Source organism: Tiliqua scincoides, chromosome 7 (genome assembly GCF_035046505.1).
Source record: "Tiliqua scincoides isolate rTilSci1 chromosome 7, rTilSci1.hap2, whole genome shotgun sequence".
Classification (NCBI taxonomy): domain Eukaryota; kingdom Metazoa; phylum Chordata; class Lepidosauria; order Squamata; family Scincidae; genus Tiliqua; species Tiliqua scincoides.
Window position 1 is genome coordinate 48,051,762 of NC_089827.1, and position 12,621 is coordinate 48,064,382.

A 12,621-nucleotide genomic window follows, 5' to 3' on the forward strand; every position below is an offset into this window, starting at 1 on the left:
CAGCCCCACTGGATCAGGCCATAGGCCCATCTAGTCCAGCTTCCTGTATCTCACAGTGGCCTACCAAATGCCCCAGGGAGCACACCAGATAACAAGAGACCTCATCCTGGTGCCCTCCCTTGCATCTGGCATTCTGACTTAACCCATTTCCAAAATCAGGAGGTTGCGCATACACATCATGGCCTGTACCCCATAATGGATTTTTCCTCCAGAAACTTGTCAGATCCCCTTTTAAAGGCGTCTAGGCTAGACGCCAGCACCACATCCTGCGGCAAGGAGTTCCACAGACCGACCACACGCTGAGTAAAGAAATATTTTCTTTTGTCTGTCCTAACCCGCCCAACACTCAATTTTAGTGGATGTCCCCTGGTTCTGGTATTATGTGAAAGTGTAAAGAGCATCTCCCTATCCACTCTGTCCATCCCCCTGCATAATTTTGTATGTCTCAATCATGTCCCCCCTCAGGTGTCTCTTTTCTAGGCTGAAGAGGCCCAAATGCCGTAGCCTTTCCTCATAAGGAAGGTGCCCCAGCCCCGTAATCATCTTAGTCGCTCTCTTTTGCACCTTTTCCATTTCCACTATGTCTTTTTTGAGATGCGGTGACCAGAACTGGACACAATACTCCAGGTGTGGCCTTACCATAGATTTGTACAACGGCATTATAATATTGGCCGTTTTGTTCTCAATACCCTTCCTAATGATCCCAAGCATAGAATTGGCCTTCTTCACTGCTGCCGCACATTGGGTCGATACTTTCATCGACCTGTCAACCACCACCCCAAGATCTCTCTCCTGATCTGTCACAGACAGCTCAGAACCCATCAGCCTATATCTAAAGTTTTGATTTTTTGCCCCAATGTGCATGACTTTACACTTACTGACATTGAAGCGCATCTGCCATTTTGCTGCCCATTCTGCCAGTCTGGAGAGATCCTTCTGGAGCTCCTCACAATCACTTCTGGTCTTTACCACTCGGAAAAGTTTGGTGTCGTCTGCAAACTTAGCCACTTCACTGCTCAACCCTGTCTCCAGGTCATTTATGAAGAGGTTGGAAAGCACCGGTCCCAGGACAGATCCTTGGGGCACACCGCTTTTCACCTCTCTCCATTGTGAAAACTGCCCATTGACACCCACTCTCTGCTTCCTGGCCTCCAACCAGTTCTCAATCCATGAGAGGACCTGTCCTCTAATTCCCTGACTGTGGAGTTTTTTCAGTAGCCTTTGGTGAGGGACCGTGTCAAACGCCTTCTGAAAGTCCAGATATATAATGTCCACGGGTTCTCCCACATCCACATGCCTGTTGACCTTTTCAAAGAATTCTATAAGGTTCGTGAGGCAAGACTTACCCTTACCGAAGCCATGCTGACTCTCCCTCAGCCAGGCCTGTTCGTCTATGTGTTTTGAGATCCTATCTTTGATGAGGCATTCCACCATCTTAACCGGTATGGTTGTTAGGCTGAGCAGCCTATAGTTTCCCGGGTCCCCCCAATTTCCCTTTTTAAAAATAGGCGTGACATTTGCTATCCTCCAATCTTCTGGCACCGTGGCCGTTTTGAGGGACAAGTTGCATACCTTAGTCAAGAGATCAGCAACTTCATTCTTCAATTCCTTAATAACTCTTGGGTGGATGCCATCAGGGCCCGGTGACTTATTGATCTTTAATTTATCAATGAGGTCTGAAACATCTTCTCTTTTAACCTCTATCTGACTTAACTCCTCGGTTAGGAGGGGCCGTTCGGGCAGCGGTATCTGCCCGAGGTCGTCTGCCGTGAAGACAGATGCAAAGAACTCATTTAATTTCTCTGCCATCTCTAAGTCTCCTTTTATCTCCCCTTTCCCTCCCTCACCATCCAGAGGGCCAACCGCTTCTCTGGCAGGTTTCCTGCTTCTAACATATTTGAAGAAGCTTTTATTATTCCCCTTAATGTTGCTGGCCATGCGTTCCTCATAGTCTCGCTTGGCCTCCCGTATCACCTTCTTACATTTCTTTTGCCACAGTTTATGTTCCTTTTTATTCTCCTCATTAGGGCAAGACTTCCATTTACGGAAGGAAGCTTACTTGCCCTTCACAGCCTCTCTAACTTGGCTGGTTAGCCATGCGGGCACCCTCCTGGATTTAGTGGAACCCTTCTTTCTTTGCGGTATACACCTCTGCTGGGCCTCTATTACTGTTGTTTTAAGCAGCCTCCATGCACTCTGGAGAGATTGGACTCTTTTTACCCTCCCTTTCAACCTCCTTCTAACCAGCCTCCTCATTTGGGGGAAGTCTGCCCGTCGGAAGTCAAGGGTTTTTGTTAGAGATTTGCCTGGTATTCTTCCCCCAACGTGCATGTCAAAACGGATCGCAGCATGATCACTGTTCCCCAATGGCTCCGTAACATTTACATCTCTAACCAGGTCCTGCATACTGCACAATATTAAATCCAGAGTCACCTGTCCTCTGGTGGGCTCCGTGACTAGCTGCTCTAAGCCACAGTCATTTAGCACGTCAAGAAATCCGGTCTCCTTATCGTGACCAGAACACAAATTGACCCAGTCAATATGAGGATTGTTGTAGTCCCCCATGATTACAGCCCTGTCCCTCCTTGTCACCTCCCTGATCTGTTTCCTCATTTCAAGGTCCCCATCAGATTTCTGGTCTGGAGGACGATAGCACGCCCCCAGTATTACATTGCTGCACAAGCCTGGTAATTTAACCCACAGAGATTCTACGGTGGAGTCGGACCCACCTTCAATCTCTACTTTGCTGGATTCTATCCCTTCCTTAACATAAACGGCCACCCCACCTCCAACACGCCCCTGCCTGTCCCTCCTGTAGAGTTTATAGCCCGGAATTGCGGTATCCCACTGATTCTCCGCATTCCACCAGGTTTCCGTTATGCCCACTATGTCAATATTTTCCCTTGTCACCAGACATTCCAGTTCTCCCACCTTTGCTTGTAGAATTCGGGCATTCACATAAAAGCATTTGTACACGGAATGCCCTAGGATGGGCTGCTTATTCGCTCCTTTGTCCCCGCATCCTCTCATTGTGCCAAACCGTCTATCACATCCCATCACCCTACCTTTCCCAATTTCTTCTCCTACTCTGCCTTTGGCTTGTTGTTCTCTAACCTCCCCATCCTCATCCTATAGGGATGAGGAGTCCCGAACCGGATGCCCCTCGGCTCCTGTCGGCCTTCCCCCAGGGATCAGTTTAAAAGCTGCTCTGCTACCTTTTTAATGTTATGCGCCAGCAGTCTGGTTCCATTCTGGTTCAAGTGGAGCCCGTCCCTCTTGTACAGGCCCTGCTTGTCCCAAAACGTTCCCCAGTGCCTAACGAATCTAAACCCCTCCCTACACCACCGACTCAGCCACGCATTGAGACCCCTGATCTCCGCCTGCCTAGCTGGCCCTGCGTGTGGAACAGGTAGCACTTCAGAGAACGCTACCTTTGAGGTCCTGGCTTTCAGCTTCCTGACTAAAAGCCTAAATTTGGCCTCCAGGACCTCCCAGCTACACTTGCCCACGTCGTTGGTGCCGACATGCACCACAGCCGCTACCTCTCCCCCAGCACTGTCTACCAGCTTGTCTAGACGAGAAGTGATGTCCGCAACCTTCGCACCAGGCAGGCAAGTCACCATGTGGTCCTCACATCCGTCGCAAACCCCCCTCTCTATGTTTCTAATAATCGAATCCCCCACTACAAGAAGCCCCCGACCCCCCTCCTGCCGAGGAGTATCCTGAGTGCGTTTGGATACGGGCCCATCCCCCGGAGAAGGGGTCCCCCCTAGGGGATTGTTTCCCTCCTCTCCAGGATGACGTCCTCCAGCCCTGAGACTTCCCACCCGGGCAGCTGAGGAGCTGCACGCCTGAGGTTGGGACGAAGCCTGATCATCCCCAGAAGTCTCACCACGGTCCTCCTCTGCCTGCCTGCGCTTCTCCAGGTTCGCCACCAAGGCTTCAAGGGAGCGGACGTGTTCCCTGAGACCCTGGAGCTCCTTGTACCGAGGACACACCCATGACTTATGCCCCAGAGGCATATAATCATACATGTGGCACTCAATGCAGAACACTGGATAGCCCCCACCCTGCTGCTGGCTGTCTGACTGCATACCTTTTTTGTTGTTGTTGTTGTTTTATTTAGGGGTCCATTTAAAAACCCTACACTGGATAGCAGCCCTCTTCTCAAGGGAAGAGGAAGGGCAGTATATGGGGCCCTGGCCTCCTCTCCCTGCTGCTGAACTCGCCCAGATGCTAAACTCTCAGTTTACCTGGCACTTGGGGTCCCAGAGGCACTTGGGGTTCCCAGAGGCCACACGCGTCACTCTATTGAAGATGTAAATACTTCTAATAGAAGATGTAAATACTTCAATAGTCACTCTATTGAAGATGTAAATACTTCTAATGGTAAACACAAAAATCTTACCAGGTTTCATCTCTTGATGTTCCAAGAGGGCTGTACCCAACAATGACAATACCACGTTCTCTGCAGTATTCTAAAAGTTTGGGTTGGGTGAAATATGGGTGGCACTCAATCTAGACAAGCAAAAATGGAAAAGATTGGGTTAAACACAAAATGAACTAACAGACAGACAGAACTAATTTATAAATCTAGGATATTTGCATCCCATGTGGGTGGAAGGGGTAAACTATCCCTGCAGAAGTCTTTCATTTCAAATTAACCCTCCGTGGCTGCATTTTGCAAGAGGGTAACCACAGGGAAAAACCGTGCACATACACACAACATCACATATAATTTGGTCATATGGTAGCCATTCAAATCAAGATCAAATTCATCCTGTGTTAGAATTATCTATAAGTTTAACTATTTGGTGGGATATACTTTTAGTCCACTACTAGATGTCTGCTCTGACTGGTAGCTGCTCTCTACCATGTCAAACAAAAGCCATTCTGGTTCTCCTGCCCAAAATCCTCTTTTTTAAAAAAACTGGTAATGCTAGGGCTTGAAGTTAAGGCCTTTCTCCATGCAATGTGTATGAGCTACCACTCCTCCTCCAAAGGAAAAAGGCAGAGCAGCACAAGAATCACAGGAACACATGAAGCTATCTTCTACTGAGTCCGCTGATCCACTTAACTCAGTATCTTCCATACTGACCAGCAGTGACTCTCCAGCATTCCAGGCATGGGTCCTGGAGACACCGAGAAATGAACCTGGGACCTTCAGCATGCAAAGCGAGTGCTCAACCACTGAGCTAGAGCCCTTCTTATGACTAAAAGGACCAGAGGAGCAGCAGTATGGGGGCCTCATTGCAAGAGCCCTAAAAGGACCTTCTGCTCAATGACTGCATATACTCACTTTCAAATTATATCAAAGGATCATTTCACACAACATGTTGATCTGTGGGAGTGTAAACTATTGCACTAGTGCCTGAAGCATCACAACCATACACAATTAAGCCATATTCTTATTGCTCTACCATGAACACAGCTCCCTTGCAAAGCTGCAATAGGATTAGGGCAAACTTCCAAGATGGAGGAAAAAACTGAGCAAGAGCAAAGAAACCACTCATTTAATTTTATCCGTGGTTTCCTAAAGTTAAACAACCCTGATAAATCTCTACCAATCAAGGTCTAGTAGATGAGCATTCAGTTCCCTAATGCTGGTCTGTTTTTCCTCCAGAACTTATGAAAAGTACATCCCCCTTTCCTCAAACTAGAGCATCAGAAAAGGGAGGGGAGAGAAGGGCTTCAATTAGGCTCATCCATGTGCTTGAATTACATGTTCAGCTTAAGCTGGTGGAACACACTGACCTTCTCTTGTTGCCAAGAAAACTGTATTCTAGCCCCCGCTTAGTGGGTTCTGTCTATAAAGTGAACAGTACTCTGAGATTCATTGTCTCCGAGATAAATCTTTTATAATGAGGACACATAATTTCTAACTTCACAAAATCTTATTTACCATTTTTACTAATGACAAAAGATGACCAAATGTCTACAAGGCCATGTATTGTATTCATTCAAGCCCAGTCATAAATCTGTCAGGTTGCCAACCTTCTGGAACTGGTCTGGATTCTCCAGGTATTATCCAGGTGTCTTCCATTCCGGCAATGACTGGACCCAGCCCTGCTACACTAAGCAAGGTAAATTCACCCTCACTGAAGTGATATTTTGGAATGCTCTCAAGGGGTAAGCTGGTTCTAACATCTGAATTGCTGTCAAGCTCTAGGGTTTCCTCACACAAGATGTTTTGGTACCTCAGGACAATAGTAAAATACCAAACACATGCATTCCATGCCCAATGTGATGTGACATTATAATCAGTGCTTTATTAGCTCATGGCCATTACCTGGTTGCTGACAGGTTTGTACTTGAGGCCCGGTTTGTTCAGGATCATCTCCAGCTGCCTGTGGTTGAAGTTGGACACACCAATGGATTTGGTCAGGCCTGCGTCTTTACATGCTTCTAAAGCCTACCAGGGTGAGGCAGATAAACAGTGAGAAGACAGCCATGGAATAAACATCCAGAAATTTCCTAGGAAAGGAGAGAGGGGACGAAGGCCTAACGATAGTGGGGGCGGGGAAGCCAGGACATAGAAGAGACTATGAGAGTCTAGCAAAGACTATGCTGAAGAAATTATCTTCAACAAGAATTTAAATGAAGGAAGTGGAATTATTGTCCCATGCCATGAAAATGACATCATAAATGGGAGGAAACAGACAGAAATGAAGGGAGATGAGAAAAGGGGTATGGGCCCTAAACAACAGAACCCAAGGAGAGTCCACAGTTCTCTCCCCGGCGCGCTGCCTCACTTCAGTGTCTGGAGCATTTTGGAACTATGTTTTTAAAAGAAACAGCCATCTCCCTGGCCCTTTAAAGCACGTTATTCCCAAGGAGCAAAATGGATGACTTGGGAGTTGCTTCCCATGTCACCGCTCCCTAAAGTGATGGTGATGACAACTCCCGAAGCTGGCTTTAAATCAAACCAAACAAAAATAGTTCGACAAATTCACAGAGCACAAGTCTCTTAATAGTGATTGTCAAAGGCTGCAATCCTAACCTCACTTGCCTGGGAGCAAGTCCCGCTAAACACAATAGAATTTATTTCTGAGTAGACCTGGTTAGGATTGTGCCCTAAGACACCTAGCAATGGAAACTTCATGTTTCCAGGTAATATCTCTGATGACGAGATGACACTGGGAGAGGGGCAGGAAGATATAACAAGAGATGACCATCTCCATTTTTACCTGCTTTCTATGGATTCGGGGCTGTATACTGCTGGAAACCCAAGTACTGACAAGATGCTAATTTGGTTTTTAGTTAGCAAGGTAATGTTTATGTCCGAGCCCACCCAGCTTCTTAAACGACCATATAAGGAGTCTGCCTACTTGGTTTCTTGTTGTGAGCACTGAAGTGTCCTACGGAAAAAATATGCTCCATTCTTCATCTTTGAGATGCTTTCATGTGGATCATAAACAGATTGTTACAGGGATATAGGCCCCCTTTAAATCACATAGTTATGGCACTGAGGTGCAGGGTGAGGGCCATCTTTATTGTCTTTCAACAAAATGCCTTTGGTTGGGGAGAGCACACCTTAACAGGTGAAATGATTATGGCTATGCTGAAGCTTTAACTACTCACCTCCCAAGTGGCACATAAATCTGTCTCATGGTATATCCATTTCCCATTTTCATCCCTGGGGTAGATGGCATCTCCAGGCTGGGGGGGGGGGAAGCAAAGGAGAAATTCACAGTGCATAAATATGCAGGGGGAATATGCATAAATATAAATATGCTTTTCCCTTCTTGGGGGGAAAAAACTGTCCATGGAGCATGCTGGGAAGGCAGAAATGTGCATGCTGAAACAGGTGACAAGTGGGCTATGAAGAAAATAAGCTGCATTCTTAAAGTTTGGTCAACAAAATTGGACCAAGCACTCCATATTTCTAAGACCTGGAAAATTCATTTTATTTCCATAGATGGAAACTGGGGTGGGGAAGAAGGCGAATTGAAGGCAGGAAGCATGTGGTATTGGTGTCTGCCAATGTTCTATCCCCCTTCCCAGCCTCGATCCACTTTCCTGGGTTCACTTGGACTTGCGCCAGCAAAATAGCTAATGAGTAGACCCAATGGGCAGTACAGGCAAATCCCCGGGCAAGAGAACAAATATTCCCTTACCCTTTCAAGACTTTGTGGCTTGAAACTCTCTCACAGGATGCAATAGGATGCACAGGATGGCACATCTGCATTGGGCCTGGGAGAGTTTGGTAGAATTGGGCCGTTTGAGTATTTTCTTACCTTTTATTCCCCCAGCCTTACTTTGTGTTCTAGTTGTGTGCCTCACAGGTGTCCAGCTATGGAGATGTTTGACCTATTCTGAAATATGGCAACAAGCCTTTTGACTCCTTATTTGAAGGTTTTCTTTGGTACTTTAAGAGAGGGTCCTGAAAGGTACTCCTGCACCCTAATGTGCCTTCTAGACTTCAGCTCTGTGCGCGCGCGTGTGTGTGTTTTGGTCAAAAAGAAGGTCATTAAGAAAGTGCTATAAGGGGATTATCATACTCTGCATGTTGATAGTAGCCTAAAGGGAAAGCAGTTATCAATATCTATTTCACAAAGTTCAGTGTCTCAACGCACGTGAGGGTTTGGGGGAAGGAGAGTCAAGACGAAACAGGAAATTCCAAATGGCAGGAATTATATTCCTAAGAACACCTAAAACTGTTCCATATTGCAGCCTTATTTTGATAATCCCAGACATCTGAAGCCAATTGATCATATGAAAACACACACCCAGATCTCTTGCAACATTAGAAAGAAGGGGATGAGGGACCTGCTCCATCATGGGCTCTTGAGTATTAACCCTCTTTTTCTTTTATTTTTTTAAAAATGGGCACATCAGAGACGGTTTGTCTGGCTCTCCAAAGCACTCCCCCCCCCCCCCCGCACACACAATGAGCCTGCCAGGAGCAAAAGCATGCACAACTCTGTGGCATATGAAAAGAAGAATCTGTACCAAAGCCAGAATCATTGAATGGTCAAGGTTGGCACTGATGTTGATGTGATTAGAGATGCTTTATGGTGTGCTGTAATCCTATGTTGTAAGTTGCTTTGGAAGGCCACATGGCAGGAAAGCAGGTATATGCATGAAGTACAAATATGTACGGTTGGGTGCCTTATGGCTGGCAAAGACTGGATGAGCTCAGTTAGCACACACAAATACTACAAAGAAGATTAATCCATGTGGCCATGCCAAAGGAAATAAAATGATAGAAGTAAAAAATCAAAGTGCCAGGATGTTTGGGGCTGGGAGAAAGAACACTGGAAAAGGAGAGCCCGGGTTTAGGATTTGCTGCTAATTCTGTGTCATGCTGCTTTGCGAGTTGGTTTGGGCACTCTGGGACTGAAGTGTCCTGAGCTGCTGTATTTTGGACTGGCACTACAAAAACTGTTTACCCAAGTTGCATTTTTTTTTCTGTACACCAGTCCACCAATGTCTACAGTTATGGTTGGCAACCTTCAGTCTCGAAAGACTATGGTATAAGCCTACAGCACCTGGTATTCCCTGGTGGTCTCCCATCCAAGTATTAACCAGGCCTGACCCTGCTTAGCTTCTGAGATCAGATGAGATCAGGCATGTGCAGGGTAACAGCGTCTACAGTTGGAGTTGGCTTAATTATGGACAGTGGGCAGCCCAATCCTGAGCTGCCTGGAGCGCCCAGGCTCGGCGGCACTGAAAAGGGCTGCCGCCAAATCCTGTGCCTCCCGCGGTACCACAGGAGGCTCCTCGGGAGAAGGGGACATTTGTCCCCTTCCCCCGAGTAAGCTAAGCAGCCCCCAATGGGTAATATGCAAGAGTAAAGGCGCTCGTGTATGGTGCGCAGCCCTGCACAAGCGCCCTGGATCCTGTGGGGCTCAGCTCCGTGGATCCTCCTCCCGCTTGCCCCTGCCAGCCTCCCACCTCCCCAGAACACCTCCCCCATGCCCCCACCTCCTGTTCCGCTGCCCGGCGGTCCGGGAGACCGCCGAGCCGCGGAACTCGGTCCACCGCCCGGCGCTAGCCCAGCATCAGCCGGCGGTGGGCTAGCACCGGCAGGAGTTCAGTAGTGAGCTCTGCAAATGTGCCTTACGGCACAGAGCCATGCCGCTGACCACAGGATTGGGCTCTAAAGCAACAGAAACCAAGAACTGGTGCAATACACTACAAATCACCCTCCCATCACAGAGCATTGTAGTCTGGGGACATTCAGTGTAAAACCTGCAATTTGACAGCAGGGAACTCAGAGAAGGGCATCAGGTGATGATCCTAGTAAGTGGGCAGGTTCATAGGGGAGAAGATAGTTTCTACTGGTCCAAGATATACAGAATTGTCATGAAACTGTTGTTTCATGTAGGTCTTTACTTTCCTTCCATTGGTATTAGAGTAGTTGGGTTTCCTCAGGTGTAAAGGATCCAGGTAAAGGATCCACCTTTCAGAAGGCGTTTGACACGGTCCCTCACCAAAGGCTACTGAAAAAACTCCACAGTCAGGGAATTAGAGGACAGGTCCTCTCATGGATTGAGAACTGGTTGGAGGCCAGGAAGCAGAGAGTGGGTGTCAATGGGCAATTTTCACAATGGAGAAAAGCGGGGTGCCCCAGGGATCTGTCCTGGGACCGGTGCTTTTCAACCTCTTCATAAATGACCTGGAGACAGGGTTGAGCAGTGAGGTTGCAAAGTTTGCAGACGACACCAAACTTTTCCGAGTGGTGAAGACCAGAAGTGATTGTGAGGAGCTCCAGAAGGATCTCTCCAGACTGGCAGAATGGGCAGCAAAATGGCAGATGCGCTTCAATGTCAGTAAGTGTAAAGTCATGCACATTGGGGCAAAAAATCAAAACTTTAGATATAGGCTGATGGGTTCTGAGCTGTCTGTGACAGATCAGGAGAGAGATCTTGGGGTGGTGGTGGACAGGTCGATGAAAGTGTCGACCCAATGTGCGGCGGCAGTGAAGAAGGCCAATTCTATGCTTGGGATCATTAGGAAGGGTATTGAGAACAAAACGGCTAGTATTATAATGCCGTTGTACAAATCGATGGTAAGGCCACACCTGGAGTATTGTGTCCAGTTCTGGTCACCACATCTCAAAAAAGACATAGTGGAAATGGAAAAGGTGCAAAAGAGAGCGACTAAGATGATTACGGGGCTGGGGCACCTTCCTTATGAGGAAAGGCTACAGCGTTTGGGCCTCTTCAGCCTAGAAAAGAGACGCTGATTGAGACATACAAAATTATGCAGGGGATGGACAGAGTGGATAGGGAGATGCTCTTTACACTCTCACGTAATACCAGAACCAGGGGACAGCCACTAAAATTGAGTGTTGGGCGGGTTAGGACAGACAAAAGAAAATATTTCTTTACTCAGCGTGTGGTCGGTCTGTGGAACTCCTTGCCGCAGGATGTGGTGCTGGCGTCTAGCCTAGACGCCTTTAAAAGGGGATTGGACAAGTTTCTGGAGGAAAAATCCATTATGGGGTACAGGCCATGATGTGTATGCGCAACCTCCTGATTTTAGAAATGGGTTATGTCAGAATGCCAGATGCAAGGGAGGGCACCAGGATGAGGTCTCGTTATCTGGTGTGCTTCCTGGGGCATTTGGTGGGCCGCTGTGGGATACAGGAAGCTGGACTAGATGGGCCTATGCCCTGATCCAGTGGGGCTGTTCTTATGTTCTTAGGTGAGAAGTTTTGGGTTTATTAGTGCAGAGAATAAAACCCTGTGGAGAAGGGAACTTTGTTGCCTCCTTGGTTGGATGGGATCTGGAGGAGGATCAGTTGGGTACTGGGAGTGAAACCACTTCTGACTGAGTTAGGTTTTTAATCTTTTCTTTGCAGTTTTTCTTGGTGAGTTCATAAAAGGTTTTTTGCCGGGGGGGGGGGGGAGTCCTGAGGGTTTAGGAGCCTCCTTTGTTTTGTAGAGCTTTAGTTAACTGCATATTGAATTTATATTAACGTTTTTTTAATTGTTAATTGGATCCTAATAAACCCTGTGTTCCGTGTTCCCTTTTGTTTGGATTTTATTGAGAGCCCTGAGATTATTACTCTCTTCCTGTCCAAACTTTTTGGCAGGAGGGCCACATCATATCTCTGAAACTGTAGTGGGGGCTGGGAATAAAATTTGAATACATCTACATAAATGAATATATGAGAGATGGAATTTACATGAATAAATGAAGGTCTTGCAATAGCTCAAGGCCTATAAAAGACCTTGCACAAAACAAAGCAGGTGTTTCCTTTGCTGCTGCTACTGCATCACAGATGTCAAACAGTAAGCAGCCCTTGTCGCACAGCTCACATGAGAGGTCGAACAGCCACCCTCACACTGAGAGCAGTTGCATTGGGCCAGCATGGGCTCCAGCAAATCTCTGGAGGGCCAGAGGCTCATTGGAGACTGGGGACTCCCCGTGAGCCGGATTGGGAGTCCCTGAGGGCTGCAAGTGGCCCCTGGGCTGGGGTTTGGGCACCCCTGCTTTGGAGGAACCAATGTAAACCCTGACAAGGCTGCTGAAACATTCTCTTGGGATAATCCTTGGTAGACTTTACTCTTGGTCTGTTGGGCAACAAAAGATACAAAAGTATCTGTCCACCTACGTACTTTTGTAGCAAAAGTATTTTTGTATAAAAGTATTTTAAATTTTTGCAGAAAA

The 12,621-nt window shown here is 47.2% G+C and overlaps 1 protein-coding gene and 1 pseudogene across 1 annotated transcript in view; both read right to left on the bottom strand.

Annotated features, from left to right (window-relative positions):
* The window catches only part of AKR1D1 (aldo-keto reductase family 1 member D1), a 55,127-nt gene that overhangs the window by 7,552 nt on the left and 34,954 nt on the right, over positions 1 to 12,621 (bottom strand). Inside the window, exons 4-6 of the mRNA XM_066633199.1 lie at positions 7,582 to 7,659; positions 6,290 to 6,412; positions 4,409 to 4,518 (exon numbers count right to left, since the gene is read on the bottom strand). Of these exons, the coding sequence (XP_066489296.1) occupies positions 4,409 to 4,518; positions 6,290 to 6,412; positions 7,582 to 7,659 (311 nt within the window). The remainder of the gene's footprint in view (positions 1 to 4,408; positions 4,519 to 6,289; positions 6,413 to 7,581; positions 7,660 to 12,621) is intronic.
* LOC136657924 (5S ribosomal RNA) lies at positions 9,480 to 9,599 on the bottom strand (annotated as a pseudogene).